Genomic DNA, 27,926 nt, shown 5'->3' on the forward strand with positions numbered 1-27,926 from the left:
CTCTGTAGGACATATGGCCATCCCATCTTCCACCCAAAAAGAGCAGCAGAAATGTCAGTTGCAGGAAGGGATCTTCTCCACCAGGCTGCAGATTTAAGTGCAGTCCCTTCCACATGTATTTTTATTTTAATTCCTTCCATTTTCAGGATACCAATAAGTGAACAAGGTTTATTAAACACTAGTGCTAATAACAAATATGCATCAGAATTTGACCACAACTCCACATCAGGCTTGAATCTGGGTTGTAAACACACCAGGTAGGAGATCTAAGAACAACCCTGCCCCGATCTGACCTCACTGCTGTTGTGCTCCCCATTTGCAACAACCCCCCCCCATTGTTCCTCAGTATCAGGGCTGGTGTCGACAGTAGTCATGGTTGGGCACCTGCCGAGGTCCCACTGGAGTTGCTCCTCCTCTTCACCTGCTTGTTCCCTTGCCTCTTGATCTGAGCCAGACAATGGTGGTGACGAGAAGAAAGAGCAGTAGATGCCTCTTCCTACTTGCTCACTGACTCTCTGCCTGCTGAGCAAGTAAGTGGTGGTAGTGATGAGAAGGAAGAGGAGGAGCAATAGCAGCAGGTGACAATGGTTTTGAGAAGATAGAGGGAAGGGGCCCATTGAGGGTGTCTTGCCCAAGGGCCCTCAAACATGGAGCTGGCACTGCTCAATCTCTCCTGCTTTCAAGAAGGTAGGGGAGTTCAGAGAGGAGAGGGCTCCTGTGTCAAATCAGACTTTTCACACGCAATATCTTCATCGATGTCCATCTTCTTCTGGATGTCCATCAGAAACTCCTTGTTCTCACTGCCAAAGATCTCCACGGATTACCCCAAACATTCTGCTCTGATCTACAATGTCCCTGCCAGAAAGTCTTCTGCTCATTTAATGAAAGGAAAGCAGTAAAGCATATACATGCCGTCATGCCCTCCTTTTATGACACACACACACACACTTTACTAAAAAAAAAAGGGGGGGGAGTGATAGCATATGGAAAGCTGCATTGATCAAATAATGATCCTATTGCATGGTGCCTTGCTCCGGTGAGAGTTTTACGTGGGGAAGAGCACTTGGATAACGTTGTGTTTTTAACGCTGGCACTTCGCATGGATTCTCCATCATACCGATTCCAAACTGCACAATATGAATTATTGATATTCCACCTTTCCTTCAAGGACATCAAGGCGACATATGATATGTGGTCTCCCTCCTGTTATTTTATTCTCGTAACAACCCTGTGAGGTAGATTAAAGTGAGAGAGAGTGACCAGCCCAAAGTCACCCAGCAACATTTATGTCTTGAGTGGAGATTTGAACCTGGGTCTCTCCACTCCTAGTCTGACTGCACTGGCTCTACTCAAAGTAAAAAAAAGAAAAGAAAAAAGGGAGACACAGTTATCAGACATAGATACTCAATGGAATCCATCTAATCAGTAACTAATCAGCACAGTAACTATTTATTTATTTATTTATTTATTTATTTATTACATTTATATCCCACCTTTTTTCCTCTTTAAGGAACCTGAGGCAGTGTACATAATCCTGCTCCTCTCCATTTTATCCTCACAACAACAACCCTGTCACCCAGTTAGCTTCCATGGCCGAGTTGGGACTAGAACTCGGATCTCCCGACTCCCAGTCCAACACTTTCGCCACTATATCACACTGTGTTGTTCCAGTCATTTCTTAATTTAAAATGCTTGTGATTCCTGCTTTTTGTCATGTTTTGCATGCTACCTTTGTTTGTACATAACAGGGCCTTAATTTATCTTTCCTTCTGTGATAGCCTCTGTTGCCATCCTGCCCTGTAAAATAGTCATAGCAATAAAATATGATTTATAAAAATGACTCCTTCCTTCCTCTGTAGCCTGCGGCAGAGGTTAACAATGTGCACTTTCAGCCTTCCTGATTTGTTTTTCTTTATTGTCTGGTTATGGCCCTATCACATACATTGGCCAGATATATGTACAAGCCATAATCAGGACTCAACTTAAGGCACAAGAAGATGTGATGTGACAGCAGGGGAATGTGTGACTAGATCTCCTGTGGGTTTAAAGGTTTAATAGGACCTGTTTGACTGGGACCATGGTACTGGGGGAAAAAGTTTAATTTTCCCCCTTTCTGTTTTCCAAATGAAAATCCCACCCTCCCATCCAAAGTTAGTGTGGCCAATTACTCATCACCAAAAAAAGGAAATGCATCACACACACACAAAGAGGATGAAAGAGGGGGCTGATTTATATGTGTAGACGCAAATTTAGACATAATTACAAGAATGTAAAGAGAAATGCAATTTGTTGTTCAGTCGTTCAGTCGTGTCCGACTCTTCGTGACCCCATGGACCATAGCACGCCAGGCCTTCCTGTCCTGTGCTCTCTCCCGGAGCATGCTCAAGTTCATATTCATTGCATCGGTGATGCTATCTAGCCATCTCATCCTCTGCCGTCCCCTTCTCTTTTTGCCTTCAGTCTTTCCCAGCATCAGGGTCTTTTCCAGAGAGTTTTCTCTTCGCATTAGGTGGCCAAAATACTGGAGCTTCAGCTTCAGTATCTGTCCTTCCAATGAGCACTCAGGGTTGATTTCTTTTAGGATGGACTGATTTGACCTCCTTGCAGTCCAGGGGACTCATAAGAGTCTTCTCCAGCACCATGGGGAAGACAGTGACCAGTGTGTGACTGACTTCTCAGTTTGCGGCCCGGTGTTAACTGTTGTGGAGCAACCTCAAGACCTCTGCTCTCCCTTCTGATGGTTCTTTTCTTCAAGCCAAACTTGGACAAGACCGCCCTGCATGTTTGAGCTGCAGTCTTGGAGCAGAGCCCTCTCTGTTACCCTTTATGACTGCTGGACATAGTAGAGAGGAAGCTGACTCCTAGACACATTGGAGTTGGTCTGATTAAACTGCATTGTGATTACTGATTGAATTGTAACACAGACCATGTGTATAAGCATTCCTATGCATGTTTCAACAGAAAAAAAAATCCTATGCGTGTTTCAACAGAATGCTGCTCCAGCCAGCATTCTCCATGTGGGCTGGAGAATGCTAGAAGTTGTAGGATTTTTTTTCCGTCTAATCATGCATAGGATTGTGCCCTGAAACATGCATGGTGGTCCACATGCATGCAACATTATGCCAGTGGTATATCTTCTGAGCCACAGATTTCAGGTGTGCTAATGAGGCATGTGTATAAACTGGTGCATTTGGCCAGTGCATTTAAGTGAAATGGGAGCCATGTGGAATGCTCACAAAGCTCTCAACACACTTCAACCAGCCCTAGGAATAGGCTGTGACTGGGAACATTTGAACCACAGATCCTACTGCTAATCTGTATTCCGGTTTTGCTTGTTTTAATTCCACTTGCTCCTGTGAGAACTGTCTGTAGTTCATGGGGTTAGAAGTGACGAGCTTCTTACAGCAAAATCTCTCTCTTGCTTTTTAGAATCTCTGCAGATGGCGTAGACATTGTCCTGGATTGTCTGTGTGGAGAAAATACAGGCAAAGGCCTCAGTCTTCTCAAACCACTTGGGACTTACATTTTATATGGTGAGTGAAAGTCAGCTGGCAAATAGTTCCTGAGCTGCTCAAGCAATGTCCAAGCCAGTTAGATGATCTTTGGCATCAGTCTGTGCTGATGCACCGTGTGGAAATTTATGATAGTTCAGAAGTATACTATAAAGATGTCAGGGATGCTGCAGCTGCATCCTACATTGTAGCTTTGGAGTTGAACAGAGAGTTGTAGTAAAAGATCCCCAAGGCACCTTCGAATTCTATGATTCAATGCATGGGCAGTCATTGTGACCAGTCTGCCCATAGGACGAAATGTGGTGTAACCCTGGGGTATAGTCATTTAAGTAAAAGGTGTAGCAATTTGAAATGTGTTTCATTGTTTGTGTGGAGGATGTCTGAGTTGTTGTAGTTTTTCTTCACCTCACATTGTTTGCTGTGAGGGAAAGGTCAGGCCTAGAACCTGGGGAGAGCTGAATGTGAACAGCTTGACTCGGGATATCTTCTTTTCCTTCCACATCTTGCTTTCTTACACCACTGCTTGAAAGAATGAGAGGGAATGGTGTCTCTACAACACCATTGTAGGATTTGTGAACACAGCATCCATCTGGACAGTGACTGCAAGAAAACATACTTTATTGATGCTTACGTTAAAGGAGGAGGAGTGATGTAAAGTAATATTGGGTTATTCTGTTCTTTTTATGGTGTTCTTTCTGTTCTGAACTCTTACAAGGGGTCCTGCCATCAAAATGTTCTATTTACTGATAATATGAATGTGATAATTCATTTTAGTTGCTTCTGAGTCTGCAGCCATACTAGTCCTAGTTTGAACCTGGGCATAGGGTAGCCACTTGTGAATCACTAAAAAAGGAGGACATGCATTACCCAGAAAGAGGGCATGCAGTGATCTGCATAAAACTTCCATATCCTAATTTATACGTATAGATGTAAATTTAGAAATAATTGTTTTAATTTAAATAGAAATACAGTGCATCTCACCATAGTTTGGAAGGGTGTGACCAGGTGACCTGTGTGCCTTGCTCAGTCTGCTGTACAGGTGCTGGTGATGGGCAACTTCAGTGCCCAGTTCTTCCTTCTGATGGTTCTTTACATTTACACCGGACTTGGATTGGACATACCTTCAAAACAGAGGACAGCCCTCTAGAAGCCCTTCATATAGACGACTGTCTTCTGTAATACAGACACTTGGCCACCCTATGGTAGGGTGGGAGGGAATGAGAGAAGGTTGTACCAACCCTAGACAACACAGTGAACATCTGGCTTCCAGGCACCCCAGGCCTATGGCTGCATCTAGGGTAGCTATGTGGCACTACTCACTTCTTTTTCTCTTTTCCACAATGGTTTTGTTCTTCCATCTGTCCAGTGCTGGTTCTAGGTTTTGAGGGTCCTCAGGCAAGTGCTTCGAACCCCACTGCTCATTCACTGGCCCTCTCGCTCTGTGCTCAGTCCAGAGCAATAGGCAGCTGCTCTATCTACTGACTCTTGTCACTGCTTGCATGCTTGGAGAGGGACAGTGACCCTGCAGGTTGACAGTGGGCCTCCGGCAGGAGCAGGAGCCTCCTCAGCAGGTCCCTAATCATGCCTACCCCGATGCTGGCCCTGCTTTGGTCCACCTGGCTCTGTGCCTCCTCTGAGCCATTTTGCTGTTATCCCCTTTTCAGAACTTTACAAAATGACTGTCAGATGAGGATTGGTGGGAGACAGATAAAAGGAAGTTCTCCTTCACACAGCGCAGAGTTAAACTATGGAACTCACTACCACAGGATGTAGTAATGGGCACCAATTTGGATGGCTTAAAAGGGTGTTGGACAAATCCCTGGAGGAAAAGGCTATCAATGGCTACTAGTGCTGATGGCTATGTGCTACCTCCAGTACCAGAGGCAGTGAGCCCCAGTGAGTTGCTGGGGAACAAGGGCGGAAGGGTGGTGTTGCACTCGTATCCTGCTTGTGGGCTCCTGGTTGACAGCTGGTTAGCTGCTGTGTGAGCAGAATGCTGGACTAGATGGACCCTTGGTCTGATCCAGCAGGGCTCTTCTTATGTTCGTATGATAATGCAGTCGGAAAGTGAGAGAGAATGGAGCTATGTGGTGGGGATAGTGGTGCAGCTAGGGCTGGGCCTTAGGGCACAAAGGGCTGGATCTTGGGACCCAAAAGGCTAGACCTTGGGGCCCAAAGAGCCCCAAAATGACCCCGAGAGCAGCAACTGCAGAAGCAAACTTCATTTTATTCCTATAGTCATAGGGTGCTATGATTTAAGTAAGTTTAAAATACAAAACTGCACATACTCAGAGATTTATTTTTTTTTAATCAGGGTTGGGAAACAGCTTTGTTGTTGCTGTAACATATCTGTAAAGTTGAAGTAGTTTCAAAGCATGGAATGGCAATGGGTCGGGGAGGGGGAGAGAAATGTTAGTTGTGTGCTTCACAGCTGAAGTAATACGCATGGCCACTGCTTCACAATGCAAATAACCTGATCCCTCCAAACATTTCCTGAAGTAGTGGTGGACACCCATAAGACCATTATTTCCAGGGTCTAAAATTACCTAGCTGCACCACTGGGGGGGGGGGAATGGTGTCAGAGACTCAAATTTGAACCAGGAACCTCACCAGCTGAGGGTGGGATTTAGCCTAGTGAGCTATCTAGGATTGTGGGTGGTCAGGCCTCAGAGATTTCTCCAGGAACAGAGGAAGCAGCTTTATACAAGGTCAGGCTATTTTTTCTATCAAACCCACCATTGTCTACTCTGCCTGGCAGTAGATCTTCAGGATCTGAAGCAGAGTCACCTGCTACCTGATCCCTTAACTGGAGATGCCACGGATTGGGCCTGGGAGACTTCCTGCATGCAAATCAGGTGCTCGGACCCTGAGCTTTGATCCCTCCACAAATAGCAAGTGGGTGCGGTATCTTCTTCCTGCTGCTCAAGACCCACATCCTGCAGTGAATCCATGTTCACCTCTCAGTCCCCTATTCCAGATCCTGGATTGGAAGACCCTGATCGAGGGTGGCCCCCAGTGAATCACCCAAAAAGAGGACATGCACCACCAAAAAAAAGAAGACAGTGATTTGCATAATTTGCACATGCTACTTTATATGTATAGATGCAACTGTAGAAATAATTCTTGTAATTTAAATAGAAATACAGTCTCTCACGAGAAGACTGTGACCAGGTGACCTCTGTCTCCAGGGGCTAAGTGTGGATGGACAACGTTGGTTCATTATCTTTAAACCAGAATTAGACAGGACAGCCCTTCGAATAGAGAACGCATTCCAATAGAGGATGGTCCTCTGGCAGCCCTTCAAATAGAGGACAGTTGTCTATAAAAGAGGACACCTGGCCACCCTACGACTAATCCCAAGTCTAGATTTGAGTGCAGCCATCCACAGCCCAAGCCTGACCCTAACAACGGAGTGGCGGAGGGAGATCAGGAGAAGAGGGCTGAGTTGGGAGGGCATAAAGGGGGCCTAGCTTGTCACAAGTGGACACCAAAGACCTGTCCAAGGTACCAAAAGGTGTAGTAGAAATCCTGATTGTCGTTCCCCCAGAGCTTTCTCTCCAAAGGATTTCACTTCTCTGGTCTTGTGAAGGATAATTTCAGCAAGGAAAGGAAAGTAGTGCACGTTTCCTGCCAAAATAATCCAAGGGGGAGGGTAGGAGAGGAATTTGGGCTCTAAGCCCAGTCCCCTCATATATACAAAGGATGCTCTTGGCAGCAAAGCAGCACCTACCCTTCCATCACTGAAAAGATCCTTCAGAAGGAAATTTGGCTTTTAGAAGATGCTTGCCAGAGAGCCCACACAAGAGTCCAAGGCTCTCTCCTTTTAGAATACTTTTGGCAATGATTAACCACCCTCCCTGATGATACTTTCAGTCCTATCCCTAGGGATGCTGGAGAAATTCAAGGTGGACTAAAATGAGCTTGGATTTCTAAGAATCTAACCTGCAGAATCTGCTGCGGACCAGCCTCCTCAGGCCACATGGAGCCTGTGGACTTTTAGATCTTAGCTTGGAAAAAAGGAGGGTAAGGGTAGACATGATAGAGGTGTATAAAATTATGCATGGTGTGGAGAATGTGGATAGGGAGACATTTTTCTCCCTCTCTCATGATACCAGAACCCAACAGGGTCATCCCATGAAGTTGATTGGTGGGAGATTCAGGACAGATAAAAGGAAGTACTTCTTCTCACAGCATATAGTTAAACTATGGAATTCGCTACCACAGGATGTAGTGATGGCCACCAATTTGGATGGCTTTAAAATGGGGTTAGACAAATTCCTGGAGGAAAAGGCTATCAATGGCTACTAGTCTTGATGGCTATGTGCTACCTCCAATACCAGAGGCGGTATGCCTATATACACCAATTGCTGGAGAACATGGGTGGGAGGGTGCTGTTACATTTGTGTCCTGCTTGTGGGTTGCTGGTCAACAGCTGGTTGGTCACTGTGTGAACAGAATGCTGGACTAGATGGGCCCTTGGTCTGATCCAGCATGGCTCTTCTTACGTTCTTATCTTTTTTTTTTTACTTTCCCGAAATTTACCCAAATTTATTTGTAGGAAAGTGTGCACATTTCTGCTGAAACTGGTAAATATATGCAGGGAAAAGTTGAATGGAATGGGGGACAATACGCTAAATGTTACATTCTAACATAAATTACATACATTGTTGTGAACCCTCTTACGGAATTATTTGCATGTTTTTCCGCATAACGAAAAAAATTGAATCTGTCTGTGAACGGACGGTGGAATGAGTAGCACCGCATAATCCATGAAACACACACAGGAAGGATTTCACGAAATCCAGACATCCCTACCTGTCACCCAGCAGCTCAGTCTCTTGCTCAGACTGCTGTCTGGTGCTGTTGATGGGTAACTTCAAGGCTGAGCTCTTCCTTCTTATGGTTCTTTATCTTTAAACACACTGGGACTAGCTTTCAGATAGAAGACACCTTCCAATTAGAAGATAGTCCTCTGGCAGCCCTTCAAATAGAGGACTGTCCTCCATAAATAAGAACACATGGCTACTCTAGGCCACCCCTTCTCTCTCTCTCTCTCTCTCTGCCAGTGTGGGGTGGAGGACGTCACTCTTGCCAGGGGGTCTGAGCTGATAACTGCAGAAGGCTTTTGAGATCAGGGTGAAGCCCTCATGAATTAAGCCAAAGTCTAGAGGTCACCCACCCCTGTTTGCTACCATATCATGTTCATGAGAACCAGTTCAGATATTTCTTGTGGCATGTTTTATAATCCTTTGTGGGGCTGCACCACCACTGGAATGTACTCGAGGGAATTGGTCGTATGAAAGTACCCATGCCTGTGCAAAGCTAACACTTTAGGGAGATGCATCCTCCTGCTGGACATTTTCTCTTTGCATTTGCAAAGAGAGTTTAATGCCAGGATGCTTTCAAACAAGCAGTCCTCTTTGTGCCTTCCAAGGCAGTACCGGTTAGCGCTGGAGCATATTCTGTAGCATTTGGAACTCAGGAAGTACAGGATATGCTACTGTGCCAATTCAGAAAGCCTTACCCCAACATGAGCTGAGTCCAAACCCTTTCAAATTAGGGCCTGGGTCATTCAGCTCCACCACCACAGCTACAGTCTTCCTTTCCCCACTGCCCTTCCATTTTTATCTGGGGGCAGAGCAGCAGTGACAAGGCCCCACTAGAGGCCTCCTTGCACCTAGAACACTGCAGCAGCCACACCCCAGGTGCAGAGTCCTCAGGGAAACATAGTTCTCCATGGCTTACCTGTCACCTGAGATGCAACTGCTGAACTGTTCCAAGCAATGCAGAAGGAGGGAAGGAAGCAATACCTAGAGACTAGGGATGTCGGAGAAATCCACAAAGGATTCAGATGAGTTTGGATTTCTATGAACCCAACCCACAGGTTCTGCAGGTTCCAAATTTCACAGATTCCTTGCATTTGCAGACAGTTTCTTTTATTTCCCAGAATGGTATGCAAATTTAGTCATAAAAAAAAATACAAAGAAGAAAAACACCAACCAAAAACGGGCATTTCCCCTGATAGGCTAGAGCATGAAAATGCGGATTTGGAGAGGATTTGTGCATTTTTCAACAACACCCCCCTTTTGGGGAGATTTGCACAAATGTGCATTAACTAATGTACATTAGCACTGATGCACATTAGTTAATGCAAATGTGCACCCCTGTGCAAGTTTGCAGTAGCACACATGTGAATTAGCTCAAGTAGATCAAAATTCTCCTACAGAAAATCCATTCCGTCAATAAGTGAAAGACAGAACACAAGATGCCTCACAATCTGCGAAACACAGATGGAATGGATTTAACAAAATCCATACATTCCTCATAGAGACCTCCAGAGAAAACAGGTTGCCATTACCTCACCATGGCCACCAGGTAAGGTGGCACAAGGTGCGTAAGGGTTATGGGTTTCATATGGCACTGGCGGAATTGGAAAGCAATTAGGGAGAGATATTTGGACTCTCTCATCCTGATGATATCATTGGGAGCACAACAGGGTTTGCATCTGGAATTGAGCCACAGCAGCAGAGTGGATGTGCTACTCTATCTCATTACTTCTTTGGCAACACTTTTGGGGAGAATGGGGAGGGCTGGTTTAAGAGTTCTGACTAAGGACACCAATATTCTTAGGCCTGGTCTTCCTGGCACATAATGAGCATCTTCTGCATTCATGAATTTTCTTTCTTTACTCCCCCGCCCCTTATTTTTTTAGGCTCATCAAACATGGTTACCGGGGAAACCAAAAGTTTCTTCAGCTTTGCAAAATCAGTAAGTACAAGGCCCTTCTGGCTCTGCTAGACAGAGCTTATTTATACAAGTCTTGCTGTTTACCAGACATCCAGGTTGTCTCTCTCTCCCCCCCCCATTCTCTCTCCCTCCCATTCTCTCTCTCTCTCCCTCTCTCTCTCTCTCTCTCTCTCTCTCTTAGCAGCATGATATGATTAACCTTTTACAGGCTCAGGACCAAGTCAGACATTACACGGGAGACACATGAATATTCTCCTGACTTATTTTCTCATATTTTAAATGAAATACTGCCATTTCTGGAGGCTGCCAGTTTGAACTAAGGAAGAGCAGCAGGGAGGTGACAATTAAACCCATTTCTGTCAGGGTATGAGCACCCATCATTGGGGCTAGCCAATGACTAGGTAGAGTAGGAGTGGGGAACCACAGGACTGGGAGTCAAATCTGGTCCACCTGGGGTCCTAATCCAGCACTCCAGGGTTCCCCAGATCACCACACTCCTTTTCCCGGCACCACTGCCTGTCCCTCAACCATGAATCATTAGGTAGATTCACGACTTTGGCCACACACCCTTTGCCTTCGGCCCTGCCCACCACTGGAATGTGGCCCCTGGGAGCTTCTTGGAAGTTGAATTTGGCCCTCAGGCTGAAAGAGATAGAGTGAGGCAGTTGCCTCAGGTGGCAAATGTGGGGGGCAGGCAGCAGCAACCCCTGCAATTCCACTCTTCCCCCTGAGACCCCTAAGCTAGCCTGCTATGTGTCCACTAAGCAAACCAGTTGCCCTCTGGTGTCGTGGAGGATGTTGTTCCATCGCCAGCGCTGAAGTAAGATTCAGCTACCATTCTGATCAGATCCTCTCCATAGAACATCATCGCCTCCTTTTCCAGGTTTTTCAGGCAAGCACCCCCAACAGGCCCCCTCCCTCAGTGGGCCTGCTTTCTCACCACCACGGTCACCAGCTCCTATTGCTCATCCTCATCCTCTTTCTCATCATTGCCACCACTTGCTTGCTTGGCAGCCAGATAGCCAGTGAGCCAGGAGGCCGTGGCATCTGCTGCTCTTCCTTCTCACCACCACCAGAGAAGGGCCAGAGTGAGAGGCAGGTGAACAAGCAGGCTGCAGTAGTGAAGAGGAGGGGCAACTCCAGGGGGGTCTTGTCAGTGGGACCCTGCTGGGGCATGGGCCCTTGGCAAGTGCCCAACCATGCCTACCCTTGATGAAGATACCATTCACGTCATTCTCAATTTTATGAATGGCTTTTTAAAGGAATCACACTGGGGTAAGGGTAACCTGTTATTTGCATGGGGAATAAGACTCCCATTCGTGTTAGTGGAAAACTTTCATCCAATGCAAATAGCAGAGATGTGCCCCCCACCCCCGGATCTAGATTGGGACAACAGCAGCATGCAAAAGGTTAACACCCCCTCTCAATATGCTCCTCTCCACCAGGGTCCTAATCCAGATTTACCCCCATGCACCTGCTATTTACCTTTAAAAAAAAAAATTCACACAATGCTATATGAAAAGTTAGGTTTTTTAAAATACTTTGTGCTTACTTATATAATTCAACCTTGGCTCTAATTGTCTCACTATTTATTCGTCTGTAGTGGTGGCAAGTGGAGAAAGTGAACCCTATCAAGCTATATGAAGAAAACAAAGTCATGGCTGGATTTTCTCTCTTGAACCTGCTTTTCAAACAAGGCCGAAGTGGCCTGATTAACAATGTAATGGACAAACTCATAAAACTGTACAACGAGAAGAAGATCAAACCTCTGGTTGATTCACTATGGGCACTGGAAGAGGTAGGGTAGTCCTCTTTCTCCTCACCTTAACCTTGTAAATTATGAATTTACCGAATGTGTCTTTTACCGAATTTACAAACTTGCTTTGTGTGTGCTTTTACAATGCATCACTGAATTAAGACTCTCAATTACCTGCAGAAAATATGACATGTTCGATGTTTGATTTGTTTGATTTCTCCAAATGACTTAATCCAAGTATTGATGTTTTATATGCTTGTATTCACCACAAATATATTAACCTTTGGATGATTTAGGCAGAGGAATTCTGTTTTGTAGTTCCCTTTCCTGATCTTGAGCACTGATTTCCATGGAAAATCCTGCTGCAAACTGCAGTTTTGACAGATTCTGGTTGAGTGTCATTTCATTCAGTATTATGAAACATCCTTACTTAAAGACCTGGATATCTTCATTCATGTGTGTTTTGCTCTCAGTTGCATCACCTTATGGCTTTTGCAGCTTTTTGGCTGCATGGATAGTTAGTTGACCTTCTCATCCATATTTCTCTTATAAGAATGGTGTGCATTGTGAATGCCTTAAAATATGGTGAGACTACAGATGGTTTGGTGCAAAAAAAAAGTTGAAATACTCCAAGGAAATTTTATTATTTTATTACATTCTCACCCTATACTGCATCATCACTGTACATAGAGTAACTTGAGCAAAACAAAACAAAAAGACTAGTCCTTGCCTCAAGTAGCTCAGCTTATAATCTGATATTTATAGTGTAGGGAAAGAAGAGATGGAAAGAAGATGCAAGGGTGACAGAGTCTAGAATGAGAGAGTCAAGGATAACGAAGGATGGATGTAAGCAAATGTAGTTACAACTACTGGCTTTGGTGGCGAGAAACAAGGGATCCATTCATAGAATATGCATGTTTTGAGGGGGGCTGAAGGAAGAGACAGAGGTGGTACCCAGGGCCAGAAATTTCATGGTGAGGGGGCAGAAAAAATATCTTATACATTTAAGAATATCTGCAGAAATCACTGCAGAACAGGCAGAATATAAAATACATCTGGTCTGAAACTTTAAAGTGATTTAGGCTGCAATGCTTTACCAACGTTCCTGGAAGTAAGCCCCACTGAACACAGTGGGGCTTACGTCTGAGTAAACGCACATAAGATTGCACTGCCTATTTATTACATATTAATAAATTATTTAATTTTAAAAAAATGTAACAATAAGGGTCTACCATGTGTCAGTTATCTCATTGCTTTTACACTAATTCAGCAGGATATTGAAAGGCAGGGAAAATTTCCTTCTTAGTGATCAATTTGGCCTGCAGGATTTTCCTTCTCAGGGGTTCTACTTGTGGGGCCCTTGAGAATGTGTCCTGTGGGGCTACAACACATGGCAGAGCCTTCTCAGTGCTGGCACCCCAGCTTTGGAACTTCCTTCCAGTAGAGATTCAGCTGTCCCCAACAATGTTGTCATTCAAGCACCAGCTAAAGACAGTTTTTTTTGTATAGCCTTTGGGGTTATAGGCAAGTGTTTTATCTGTTTAATGAATGTTTAACTACAAGCACCTCCTAAAGCTTGGTGTTTGAGTGTAAGTGAGTGAAGGCATGAGATACATTTACTTGTTTCCTTCCAGGAGAGGCCACATAGTGCTTGTTGCAAGGAAGGACGAAGAAGGAAGGGGAGAGGAGTATGAAATAGGAACTGATAAAGCTACAGGCCATTCTCTATCATCCCCTAGTGTATGGAAGCATGCAGAGCTGTTCCTATTATCCAACATGGGAAATTTCTATCCCATGGCCCAGATAGGGCTCATGGGGGTCTCCATCCAGCTTGCCAGTTTCTTCCCCAAGTCTTGCCACCTCTCCTGGCAGGCAAAAGCTATTATCTTCAATCAGCTACTAATCAAAGATAAGAGCTTTTCCCTTGTGATTCAATCCTGCTTTCCTCTGAGGCTTACCCTGCTTACTTTTAAGTAGACATGTGGAAGCTCACCCTTGTAGACATGTGGAAGCTTATGAGTACAGATGGTACTTGTGCTTACTTCTGAGATGTCATACAGAGTCTTGGTATCTGGGTTGCTATTTGAAAGTGCTGCTAAATGATTCAATCCTGCTTATTCCTGAGTAGACATGCAGAGGCTTGGTATATGGAATGCTATTTGAAAGTGCTGTTGAGTGATTCAGCACTGTCTCCGTCTGATTAGGCATGCAGACTCTTGTCCTGAGAAGGTTTAAATTGGCCCCATTCACTCTGTCTTTGGATACAACCACAGCCATAGATGGAATGTGGTCCCCAAGATCTTTCCTAGATTGGAATTTGGCCTTTAGACTGAAAAAGGTTCCCTACCCATGTCCTAATAAGGTGGTGTTTGTTCCTGAGAGTGGAAAAGGGAGAAGGTAACCTTTTTCCTTTCCTTTCTTCTGAAACATCCCTGGATGGTGCAGGGAATGGGAGGTCTGTGTTTGCTTGTTTTAACCTCATGGCACTAGTCCTCCCAACCCTAATAAAGACACTTACTATCTTAGATCTGTGGGGGAGGCCCATCTTCTTGTTCCATCACTGGGGAAGTACATCTAGTGGTGACAAGAGATAAGGCATTCTCCGTAGTGGCATGCCATTTATGAACCATTGCTGCCAGTGATATAAATAGGATTAGATGTACTGTTGATTTTTTGTTGTCTCTGCTGATTTTCTATCAGTTTTATTAGAAGCTTATTTCTTGTATTTTATTGTTGGTTGTTTTTAATATTGTTTTTACCCACCCTGAGTTTTTCATGAAGAGCAGAATACAAATAGGAATAAATGAATGAATAAAATAAGCTGTTAGAGGCTTGAGCAGGCAAATTACTTCTTCTTCTCACCCACCCACAGTTTCCTTCTCGCCAACCACCCAACTGACAGCTCAACATTCTGTATGTCCTAAAAGTCCACAAGTTGTTTGGATGTTTTTTCTCAGGCTGCTTGGGTGTGGTGTTTTGAATATATACTTTTTCTTTTAATGTACAAACTTCTATATTTCTATACGTAGATTTATGGGAGTCTCCCGAATATGTAAAAACTACTACCTTGGTTTGGAATGACCCTATTACACTTCCAAACTGATAGATACTCAATCATCTGAGTTCGCTGTCAGAGGGAATAATGGAAGTTCACCGTTGGACCTGAACTCAGTTTTGTTTATTTTCGAATATCTGTTCTGTGTCAACCCTGATGAAGGAACCTAGAACCATTTTTTTTTTGGAGGGTGGGGGAATAGAAGCATTCAACTACTTTAGCCTGCAGTCCTTCTGACTAATATGAGCACAAGAGAGCCCATTCATATTGTGATCATTGTCCCTGGTGTCTACTCCCCCTTGCCTGGCACCTACGTTGTGATCTTTTTGGTGCCAGGTGAAGACTGTCTCTTCTTCTTCTCCTTCTCCTTCTCCGTCTCCTTCTTCTTTATTGCATTTATATCCCACCTTTCTTCCTCCAAGTAACCCAAAGCTGCAGACATGATCCTCCTCCTCTCCATTTTATCCTCACAACAACAACTCTGTGAGGTGGGTTGGGCTGGGAGTCTGTGCCTTAAGTCACCCAGCGAGCTTCCGTGGCTGAGTGGGGATTAGAACCCCGAGCTCCGAGCTCCCAGTCCAGCGCACTCACCGCTACACCACACTGGCTCTCATATTTTCATTGACATTTTAGTTCTTTAGTTTAGTTGTTTTTAAATCTGTTGTTGTATTTTTAAATCTTTACCCTGCTGCTGGTTTTTACTTTGGCTTTATATTGTAGTTTTAAACTTTTAAAAGTTTTATATGATGTTTTATCGTGCTGAATTTTATCGTTTCTGATGTTGTGAACCACCCAGAGAGCTTAGCTACCGGGCAGTTTAGAAATGTAGGAAATAAATAAATTTAGATGTAGATTTCCCTCCACCTTTCTGTTTCACAGTCACCATTGCTGATCCTATCCGTTCCCCAGGCCCCAGTCCTGTTCCAAATGAATGCTGTACATGCATTCTTAATGTTAAAAATATTGTGCCCGTGGCAGCTTGCAGGTGCTGGTTCGGTGATGGCAAGAGTGGTGTCCAGTCAGGGTTTAGGGAAAGCCTTTTAAATGTGTAAATGGCAGCAGGCCACGCGACATTGATACATGGCAAAATTATTTCATTTGTTTGGTAATATTTCTATTAACATTTGGCTGCAATTTATCCTGTCATTCTGACATTCTCCTGAGAAGTATGTAAATACAATCTGTTCAAGACTGTAGAATAGCTTATTTATCAAGCCTACTCACTGTTCATGATCGAGTGGGAAATTTGCAAAGCACATTAAAGCTTGGAAACATCAACCAGAATATGATGATTCTGCCGCTTTGGAAGGACTTGTTGAGTCTCTATCCAATTCCAATTTTTCATTTACGTGTTTAGAATTTTGGCAAGGGAGATGCAGACTTCTTAGGAATAAATGGATGGATGGATTTTATTGAATTATTTAGGTACCTCTTTTCTAATACATTGCCCAAGGCAGTGTGGAAATCAACAATTAAAGTTAGAATCAAAATGACTCTAAATATAGATTCATTGATCGATAATGGCTAGAAAATGCTCTCACAACCCATACCTACAGAGGGTCAAAGACTATAGCCTGTATTTCCCTTAGTTTCCCCTGCCCCCATTGTTGGGTTTGTTGGATGGGCAGGGTGGGCAGAACTGACAAACACACTTCTTCCCCCACTCCCACCCCTCCACGCCCAAATCTGTGTGCTCTCTGCTTTAATTCATGTCTTTATGACCAAAGTAAATGCCATACAAGTTTATCCAAAGTTGACTTTGGCTGTGCAAATAGCTACTTCTCCTGTTCCAAAGCAATGAGGTTCATCCTCAATCACTGTAGGAGACAGTGACTCAACCACTTCATGAATGAGTGTGACAGATATTCATCCTGGATTTTCCTAACTGATTCTCCTTCCTTTTTCCTGTCCTTTCCTTTCCCTCCCTCCCTAACTTGCCTTGCATTTACTTTCCCGTTGTAAATATGACGTCTGATCCTGTGTTGGTTCTCATTTCTGAACAGTGAGACACCTGCCATTTTAGGTACTGTGTCATCATTCCATCTATTTCTGATGTACTGAAGTGCTGATACTTATGTAGGAAAAACTGAACCAGCCATGCACAAGAGAGAGGTATCTGCAGGTTCTCCTAGGACCCAAGATTTGCAGAAGTACAAAAAAATCTGGTGGAGGAAAATGCCAGAAGGAAGCGAACCACAACTGTGTATGCATGCAGCATCTGTACACACACACACACACACACACACACTTCCATTGCCATAAGATAACACAAAATCAACCCAATGGGGACTGAGCATGCTCAGTGGCTACATGATTCTTGGAAATACTGGGGGAGGGGAATGGAATGGAGTATCCTGTAAGATTTCAGGCCTGTCTGGCATCTTGAGCCGGAGCACTGCACGCTGCAACACTTTGTTACAGATCCTACTTGATAACATCCAGAAGGGCGGCCATATTAATCTGTTGCAGCAAAAGCAAAGAGTCTTGTAGCACTTTTAAAGGACTAAGTGCTGTTGGATGGGACACTTGGTTTGCGACCATTCGCTAACTAAGCAGGATGAAATAGTTGCTCTAGAGGCATCTCTGCATTTGTCCAACTCAGATGCCTTATTGCAGTAGTGCCTTTCAACAACAAATGGCTAAAAGACAACTGTGCACGCATGCAGTCCAGCTGATTTACAGCAGTTGATTTGCAGCTGCTGTGATAGCACCAAAAAGGGCTTGTGTGGCATGAGTGAATACCAGAATAAACAGGAAGGCTAGACCAGAATGCCGATGAATCTGTTACTTATTCAGTGATATGGCCTTCGATTTTGATTCAGCCAATGTCTATTTTCCTCCTTGTGCTCATCCAGTTTGCAATACTTGTTTGGTCTGCAAATCAGCATCTTGCAAACCTTTAGATGAACAGATAACTCCTGATTATCAGGGAGGACTAATGGCCAAAACAGATAAGGAAAATATATGGACTTTGTTTCAGACCTTGTGTTGGGAAGATAAAGACATTTGTGTGGGTCAGCCTCGAACAGGGTTTCCCAAAGCTTAGGCAAAGTATTGCAAAGTCAAGTGGACCTGCAACAAAACACTGCAGCATATTCTCCCCTCCTAACAGGAATACTCCTGCTCAGAGTTCCAGGTTACACCAGCAAGCCATCCCATCCCAGTTTCCCACTTGTCTTTCCCAAATGACAGTCAACATTTCATGGCTAATGAGCATGCTGGATCCTTCGGGGTGGGGGATTGCTCCCTTTGTTTTTTGTTTGTTTGTTTGTTTGCTTGGTTGTTTAATTAATTAATTAATTAATTTCATTTCTATACTGCCCAGTAGCTAAATCTCTCTTTTATTTTAAGAAAATTTTAAGGGTTTTGGGGACGCACTTCTGCAAACTTTATGGCTGTCCATGCTGATACCTCCCTCTAGATTCTCAGTGGTTCCATGATTGCTACAGTTCTGTCAGCACTCACCCCCTGCATGCACTGCTAGAAGGAATCATGTACCCTCAGAAAACTGGGATCCTAGAATATGGATTACAGCACACCCCTATAAATTTGGTCATACTCCCCAGTGCCATCTCCAGGTTTTGGAGGGCCCTGGGTCAAGACACCCTCAATGGGCCCCCTCCCCCAGTCAGTCTTTCTCACCAGTGGAGGCTGGTGGCTTTGATTTCAGTGGGGCGGTGATCCAATTCTGGGTTTCAGTCAAAACCAGTCAGAACTCTAAAGGAGCTATCCAAGGGCTGAACCTATTTGGGAGATACAGTTCAGTACCTTGGATAGCTCCTTTAGAGTTCTAGCTGGTTCTGACTAAAACCAAGAATGGATTCACTTCCCCACTGAAACTGGAGCCATCAGCCTCCACCGCTTCTCACTGCCCTGTCACCAGCTGCTATTGCTCCTCATCCTCGTTTGCATCATTGCTACCCCTTGCTTGCTTGACAGACAAAGCGTGAGTGAGTAAGTCAGCACAGGCATCTTCTGTTCCTCCTTCTCATCACCTCCGTTGCCTGGGCCAGAGTGACAGGCAGGTGAGTAAACAAGTTGTGATGGTGAAGAGGAGCAACTCCACGGGGTTCTTGTCAGTGGGCTCCTGTTGGGGTGTGGGGTGTTCCCTCCTCTAGGACTCTATTCTTCCCCTGTCAGCTACCTACATCTCCCACTTAGAAATTAGCAATTCCTTTTGTGGAAGCAGAGCTACAGAACGTAGATGGTAATGATCAGCAATCCTAACATGATGAGTTGAGTAGGAACCAGCAGGGCAGACAGATTCTAGGTTGTGATCCAGACTGCAGAGCGCAAAGACAGAGGAAGCCATAGGCCAACCTGAGGCAGGAAGGTCCATCAACAAGCATGGTTAGATGCAGAATACTATAGTTTATTTAATAAAAGTATGTATAAATTGCTTTTCTGCCCACCAGAGACCTCAACAATGCAATACCATAACATCACAACAGAATAAAAGCCAAAACATAGCAGAACGATATTAAAACACATCCAAGACCTTGCAAAACAGTGCAGTTTTTTCTGGTCATCTAAATCTTGGTAGAGATGGAAGGAACCTGCTCTCTTTCAGGAGGGAGTTCCAAAGTCAGGGTGCTGCTGCAGAAAAGGCCCTGTCTCATTTAACCACCAACCTAGTTTCTCTCAGTGGTGGGGCATACAACAGGGCCTCTGATAAAGATCACAGATTATAGGCAGGCTCATACAGCAGGAGGTGGTCTTTATGATACACTGACCTCAAATGTTAGGACTCTGGATAGGTCACTGGGAGTGGAGAACTTGGTCCAAGCCAAATGTCAGCTGCAACTGAGCCCCCTAAAGGAGAAGCCCTCAGGCCTGGAGCCCAACTCTCCAGAACCTCTCCTTACACTCCACCTGGTGCACTGCCTGCATTGGTGAGCAGGAACTGTTCTGACCATGACATTTCTGATGAGGAAGGGGCTGGTTCATCTGGGGAGTCCAGCTCAGGTAGCAATGTTTCTGGAGATTCAGGGAGCTTAAGCTCCAGAGGCTCCTGGCTATCTGATTCAGGCTTGCTATTGGGGCTTGGATCTAGTACCTTCATCACTGGTCCTGGAACCTCCCATCTGTGTCCTGCTTATTGCTTGAGGTCCAGGCCATGACAATTCCACTGCTTCAAGCTGATTGCTGGGTATCTGTTTGACAGCTGGCAACATAGACATATATCCTATCTATCCAATGGAGGGAAACAATCCTGTTCCATAAGTGAAAGGAGTAGGGGGTAGAGCTAATATCTTTATCCATTTGTATTAGTTATAGCAGGGTTGATATTAAGTCAGTATATTGCTTGCTTTGTTATGATAAAGCTCAAGATGAATGTTAAAAACAGAAAAACAATTGTGTTAATTGGCGTGTTTCTTTTCCAAGGTGTGCCTTTTCTGCAGCGAATGAATAAAATGTGCTCTTCTGTCACCCCTGATATTTATATGACGACATTTCTTTTGTCATGCGAATAGATTTATTGATGGGGAAAAGGCCAGAGACCGTGTTGTGCTGGTATTTTGTTTTGTTGTTTGCCATGCAATATTTAACATTCTGCTTGTTCTGATGGCTTTGCTAAGCGATTGTTGGGTGTTCACAGTCAGCTAATACGTTCATATGGTAGATCAGTGCCGTCTTTCTTTCCACATTGTCTGTTGTAATCAAGTAAACCTCATTCAGAGGGGGTCAAAACAAACAGAAGTCTGGGGGATTGAACAGACCTATCAATTGAGCCTTGTTGTTTTTTTAGCAAAACTTTGGTGCAGGAATAGAAGGACTAAACTAAACTAAGCCCTGGAAACAAACCAACAAGAGATCATCTCCGTAGAGAAACTTTAGTGTCTCCACGAGGAGTAAATTGTCTGCTAGATACTGAGAAAGACAAAGGCCCCATAAATACATTCTGCTTGAAGTGTCGGTCACAATTAACTATAATGACCTTTAGTTCTAAATAAGTGAAAACAGACTTGGAGGGAGATGGTCCCATCAAAACAGTCTGGCAAAGGCCACTTTCATAAATACCCTTAGCCAAAGTGACAGATTCTGACTGGGCGGTAACCGGATTTAAGAGACAGCCCTTTTGAGAAAAGAGTAAGGGGATATGGGCCAAGAAACCAGCATCCATTCACCAAAATGGCTTGTCGCCCAGTCCCATTAGTATGCTGAGACTCATCCGCACTCCTTATTTGCTGTGCTGTTAAAAACTCAGAAGGTGAAATGGGACTCCCAAGGGTCAGATTTTGCACAGGGGCGGCCATCTGCTGATCCCTAATCTTCACACTTACAGCACAATCCTATACATTACTACTCAGAACTAAGCCCCATTGATTTCAATGGAACTTACTCCCAGGCATGTAAGTATAGTGTTGCAGCCTTAAGGATACTATGCACTTCTTGAATTTTGTAACATTTACTCTAAGGGCTAAACTACATGGTACATTAAATAAGTGGGAATATATATATATATATATATATATATATAATTTAAAGAATTTATTATATATTTATTATATTATACAAATTATTCATATCTTGCTTTTTGTTTAAAAACGTATGCAAAGTGTGTGTGTTTCAAAAAATACTCATTTTTCAAACATGATCGCAAGTTTGGAAATGTGCAAAATCAGCATTTAAAAAAAATGCTCATGTCCACATTTGGGGTTATAAACAGGGGAAGTTTGGATGTCTTGCAAACTGAGACAAAATTCTCATACATCCCTATTTGCAGAACAGCTCATTCTTCCTGAGGGTGGGGGGAAATCCCTGGAGGGCTAATGCATGAACCAGACTTTGGTTGGAAGTGTTTCAGAGTTTTTCAGTAGAAATAAGGAAACAGAGAACCAGAACTGACAGCTTATATGTGATGAGCATATTCAAGACACCTCTTCAATCTTGTCTCTATCCCCACTAATGGTGCAACTGGAGATACGCTTTCTCAGAAAGGAATCCCACTGTGATCAGTGCAGTTTTCTCCAAGGCAAGTGTGTTAAGGATTGCAGCTTAGAGCGGACAGTTTTCCTGTCCGTGCCAGTTTTGCATGTGTTCATTCGTATGTCTGTTCCTTCCCATTCCTGCATTTTTAAAAATTCTGCATCAAGATTCATCTTTAAAGACATATTTTTGAATATATTTTCTCACAAAGTATATAATGTTATTGTTTGTTTATTACGTTTCTAAACTGCCCAGTAACCAGAGTTCTCTAGGCAGTGTACAAATTACAAACATAAAATGCAAAATAACTACGTACAAAAACAATGATAATAAAGCAAGTCAGATAAAAACAGCTGAGATGATAAAAGTAGCAACACAGGGAAAAGATCTAAAAGTACTACAGACAGCACTTAAAATGCCTAGGAAAATACAAAGGTCTTCACCTGGTCCCAGAAAGTCTGTAATGTAGTCACCAGGAAAGCCTGGGGAGAGCATTCCACAGTCAGGGTGCTGCCACAGAAAAGGCCCTGTCTTGTAAGCCAACTGCCTTGCCTCATTTGGTAGGGGCACCTGGAGGAGAGCCTCAGATGAGGATCTTGGGGTCCAGGAAGGTGACTATGGGAGGAGATACATGTACGTTCTCAGAAAATACACATTTCTAAATGCATGTTATCCTAAAACGCAATGCACAATTTCATACAGATTTGGGTACATTTTTTTTGAGCCAAGAACTGCATCACAAAATTCAGAGAATTACAAAATCCAAAGGACAACTGCATTCCAATCCTCACATTAGTCTGGGCAGTGCACATCACATTGGTTTGCTTCAAAACGCAGGCTGAATGAAATCCTCAAGCATCTCTACTTACAGCCTGAGACTATCACTTGCCCAGCAAGATCCAGTGTGGTGTAGGGATGTATGAACCCCCCACTGTCCAGTCCAGGGGCGGGGTCTGTGGCAGGGCAGTTCGGGCGTGGAGTCCTCCGGAGCCCTGCCACATCCTCCAGAGTTAGTGGAGCAGCTCTCCAGCTTCCTATAAGGCATGATACGCTAATGATAGCTGCCATTAAATGGGGAGGTCAAATCAGTCCATCCTAAAGGAAATCAACCCTGAGTGCTCATTGGAAGGACAGATACTGAAGCTGAAGCTGAAATATTTTGGCCACCTAATGTGAAGAGGAAACTCTCTGGAAAAGACCCTGATGCTGGGAAAGATTGGAGGCAAAAGGAGAAGGGGACGACAGAGGATGAGATGGCTAGATAGCATCACCGATGCAATGAATATGGACTTGAGCACGCTCTGGGACAGAGCGCAGGACAGGAAGGCCTGGCGTGCTGCGGTCCATGGGGTCACGAAGAGTCGGACACGACTGAACGACTGAACAGCAATGCCATTTGAAGCCGTAAAGCACTTACTTTTACCTAAATTGCAGCTGTTTATGGATGTTTAGGTAAAAGTACGTGATTTACGGCCGCAAATGGCATACAATACTCCAATTACAGCTGTAATTTTCTTGCAATAAGCTAATGGCAGCCACCATTAGCATACCACATTTTTAGGAAGCTGGAGAACCGCCCCATGGGAACTCCTCTGGACCCAGAGGTAAGTGCAGCCAGTCTGCCACGTACTCCAGAGGTTGAATTCTTTGGAATCCAGCCTTATTTGAGTCTGAAGTGGATTTCTCCAGCATCCCTAGTGTGCTGTAAGGCAGGGGTGCAGAATCTCAGGCCCAGGGGCCAAATTCAGGCCTCCTTGGGTCCCAGTCTGAACCCCAGGGGTTCTCCAGATGGGGGGTTCCCCTTCCTTATGCCCCACCTCCTTTCCCCTGATCACTAATCATTTGATAGTTTCCTAGGTTTTGTGCATCTTCCCTCATTTTAAAAGGTTGAAATGCATCTGCTATGGCTTACTAAGCCGAAAGAAAGAAAGAAAGAAAGAAAGAAAGAAAGAAAGAAAGAAAGAAGCAAAGGCAAAATGGGAGAGGAGGGGACAAAATACTAGCATATTGTAGTAAGTAAGAACTGTACACTAAAATATGTTGGGTTTTTGGTCCCTCCCCTTTGCCTTTGGCTCCTCCTGCTACTGGAACATGGCCCCCGAGAGCTTCTCTGAAATGGAATCCGGCCCTTAGGCTGAAAGAGGTTCAATACCCTGGGTATAATGGTTAAGAGTACATACATATAAACTTTATTGTATATAGCCATAGGCCTTTACAATGTTTAAAAATGTTAAAAAGAAAGAAACCTTTCCCAATACAAAACTTTGATTTAAATAAAAAATATTTAAAAACTCAACAAATCTATCAAGAACAAACCATTTTTACCATCTGCTAAGAAGGTTGGCCACTCATATCGAAAACAATAAGATTTTCTGTGCATCATAATTCTTGATGTGGCAAGACCACAGCTTCTTGGCTGCCAGCGCAAACTGGGCTACCGAGTATGTGATAAATAGATAGTTATCAGCTAGGAGATCTATTACTACTTCCTGAGGTGTTCAATCTCCAGTACCAGAGGCAATGAGCCTATGTACACCAGTTGCAGGGGAACAAGGGTGGGAGGGTGCTGATGCACTATTTTATTGTTTTGAACCTTGGCAGCTACTGTAGAGTTGGAAGTAGCAGCCGTGGGTGGAGTTTCTGCTAAGTTCTGCAGTTCTCTGTGTGATAAATAAATGGCAGTTGTGTTTGAGGCCTGCTGAGTCTTACAGTCATTCTCTCTACCTATACAACAATGTGCATAAAAGGACTTCTTCACACACCGTGCAGTTTAACTATTGAATTCACTACCACAAGACATAGTGATGGCCACCAGTTTGGATGGCTTTAAAAGGGGGTTAGACAAATTCCTGGGGGAGAAGACTATCAATGGCAACTAGTCCTGATGGCTACATGCTACCTCTACTACCAGTGGTAGTAAGCTTATGTACACCAGTTGCTGGAGAATATGGGTGGGAGGGTGCTGTTGCACTCGTGTCCTGCTTGTGTCTTCCTGGTCAACAGCTAGTTATTTATTTATTTATTTATTTATTTATTTATTTTTCATTTCTATACCGCCCAATAGCCGAAGCTAGTTAGCCACTGTGTGAACAGAATGCTGGACTAGATGGACCCTTGGTCTGATCCAGCATGGCTCTTCTTATGTTCTTATGATCTGAATACAGCTGGATAATAGATGACAAAAAATTGCCTCTAAGATCCGCATACAATGGACAGAACAGCAAGTAATGAATTATCTCTTCAATCTGACTGCAACCAAATATACATTTCCATTCTGTGACTAGGATTCCTAGATATCTCCCATCGAGATATGCCGAGGGCATCAACTGGAACCTAAGTTCTGTAAAGGCCCTTCGAAGCTGTGCAAAGGTCAATATCTCAGTGCAATGAGATCTTACGTGATTGACCTTAAATTGGGGGTACCAAATAGAAAATCGTGCATCAACAATAGCTGCCGTATCCTGACTGGCATCATAGTCAAAAATCTTAAATGGTTAAGAGTATTGAACTTAAGATTGGGAAGACCCAGATTCAAAGCTCCACTCCGCCACAAAATTCAGTGGGTGACCTTGGCTCGGTTGCTCTCTCTCAGCTATTTCACAGGGTTATTGTGTGAATCAAATGGGCTGGGGGTGGGGGGACAACAATATACAATGCCTTGAGCTCTTTGGAGGAAATGCAGGAAAATAAATAAGCACCAGTTTTCTTTATAAAGTTTCTGCATACTCACCTTAATACTTTTGGCTTATCTTGTATGCACATTTCACTGAGGAGGAGGAGGGATTCCACACATAAGACAACATAGAGCACTGATATTTTACATCAGGGCTGTGTGTTTGGCTGTCTGGCTTCCAGAGTTTACTTCAGCTATGATGCTGCAAAAATGGTAATAGCCTTTTCCCCATTCCATGGTCATCATCAATCATTTCCTCTCTGATGTTTTTTTTTTTTTAATTGTCTTTTATACCAGGCAGCTGGTGCAAGAGCCCTCATAGGACGTACTTGCTTCATTATTTTCTTGTTTAAAAAATTATGAGAACAAATCCCAGTGCATCTCTGCCAAAAGATTAACTCCAAAGGATAAAACAACAGCGTTAACGTCTTTGTGCCCTAGCTCTATATTTTGGGATTCATAGGCGTTCAAACACGCATTAGGGCTGTTCACTTGTGCGTTTGTGATGAAATTCCACACATAGTCGCCCATATCTTTAGTGCTACCCAGGCATTCTGTCTCTCTGTACAGTAAATGCACGAGGAGAGGAAGCATGCCCCTCCACCTCCCTCGTGGTGTTTATCACCCTGTACACGCAGACAGCAACTTTCTGAAGAGCAGAGCCTCCTTTATCCATGGAAGTTCTCCATGTGACGAGTCTTCCCCATATATGGTGCACTGCAGTCAGTGCCTGCTCCAGGTTTTTGAGGGCCCCTAGGCAAGTCACCTTTGGTGGGCCCCCTTCTCACCACCATTGTCACCAGCTGCTATTACCTGTCCTCTTCTTCATCATCATTGCTACCACTTGCTTGCTTGACAGGCAGAAAACTAGGGAGCAAGTAGTCAGTGGCATCTGTTGCTTCCCTTCTCGCCATCACCTTGTCTGGGCCAGAGGAAGAAGCAAGTGAACAAGCAGGTTGCAGTGGTGAAAAGGAGCAGCAAGTCCGGGGGGGGGGGGGCAGCTGGGGTGTGGGCCCTTGGCAAGTGCCTTACTATGCCAATCCCTTGTGCCAGCCTTGATTACAGTAATCCAACTGTTAAAGATAAAGGTGTTCTTCTATCCTCTGCCTTTGCTTTTCTCTTTTCTCTCTCTGCTTCATTCCCACACTTTCAAAGAACACACACACACCCGGTCAGGGTTCCCCTAATGACTGGACCCCCTGAGCAACTCCTAAAGGATCTCTCGCCTCCTTAAGAGTCCCACCTTCCTTCTTTTAAACTTCCTCCTCCCAATAATGTGGGGTTTAGGCTGTAGACATGTGGTGACTGACACTCCAGACACCTGGAATTTGACACAACAGTTTACTGGTTAATCAAAACAAGCAAATCACAACTAAAGGTCCTTTCTCAATAGAGCCGAGTGATACAAAAGGCATTAAGAGAAAACAATAGTTGCAAAACTCCAAGTTCCTCTACTCTAGCTGCACTTAGACTTCTCCAGGCTGCTTCTTCCTGCTCTCGCTTTATGCTCTGGCCTCTCTGACTCTGGTCTTACTGGCTCTTGCTCTCTTTTTATCCCCTCCTTCCCCCAAACTGAAAGTACTGTTTCAACCCTGAAGAAATGAAACTTAACTTAGGAAAATGAAACCTAACCAAGGAAATAAAACTACTACTCTCAGGGATATCCCCTCCCAACCAACCCCCCCCCCCAGGCCTCTAGACCTTTTTACCTTGCCTCTGTAGGCCTCAAAACCTCACACCCCCAAAAATATTTAAAAGAAGTAGAAAAGGAAAGAAGGGTGGTGCCCCAAATGCGACTCACCTTGGGTCAGGGTTTGACCCACTCCTGGATCCCGAGCCATCAATTAAAGTCTGATGGTTTTAAACTGACAGCAATGTATAGCCAGCTGGGCCAGGGAGGTGATCAATGCTTCCTAGTGAGAGGAAGTGGTGCTAGACCACCTAAAAGAGGCGGTGGTGAGAGCACTCCTGAAGGACCCGGAAAATCTTAACACTTTAGGCAAGTGGCAAATGTTCCTTTCCTGGGCAAGGTCCTTAAGCAGGTGGTTGCCAACGAGCTCCAGATTCCATTTCTGTTGGGGTTCAGGCTGGTTTTTGGAACAGAAACAGCCCTGGTTGCCCTGTATGATGACCTATGTCAGGAGAGAGACAGGGGAAGAGTGATCTTGTTGATTCTGCTTGATCTCTTGGCGGCTTTCAGTAGCATTGACCATGGAATCATTCTGGAATGATTGTCTGAGTTCAGAGTGGGAG

At 44.2% G+C, this 27,926-nt stretch overlaps 1 protein-coding gene across 1 annotated transcript in view; it reads left to right on the forward strand.

Moving 5' to 3' along the window:
- VAT1L (vesicle amine transport 1 like) overlaps positions 1–27,926 on the forward strand; it is a 95,647-nt gene that overhangs the window by 48,529 nt on the left and 19,192 nt on the right. Inside the window, exons 5-7 of the mRNA XM_084812442.1 lie at positions 3,430–3,533; positions 10,225–10,280; positions 11,863–12,057. Of these exons, the coding sequence (XP_084668568.1) occupies positions 3,430–3,533; positions 10,225–10,280; positions 11,863–12,057 (355 nt within the window). The remainder of the gene's footprint in view (positions 1–3,429; positions 3,534–10,224; positions 10,281–11,862; positions 12,058–27,926) is intronic.

The sequence above is a fragment of the Heloderma suspectum genome, chromosome 8 (assembly GCF_057233095.1).
Source record: "Heloderma suspectum isolate Gila_16-S chromosome 8, 16-S_ref, whole genome shotgun sequence".
In the NCBI taxonomy this organism is placed as follows: domain Eukaryota; kingdom Metazoa; phylum Chordata; class Lepidosauria; order Squamata; family Helodermatidae; genus Heloderma; species Heloderma suspectum.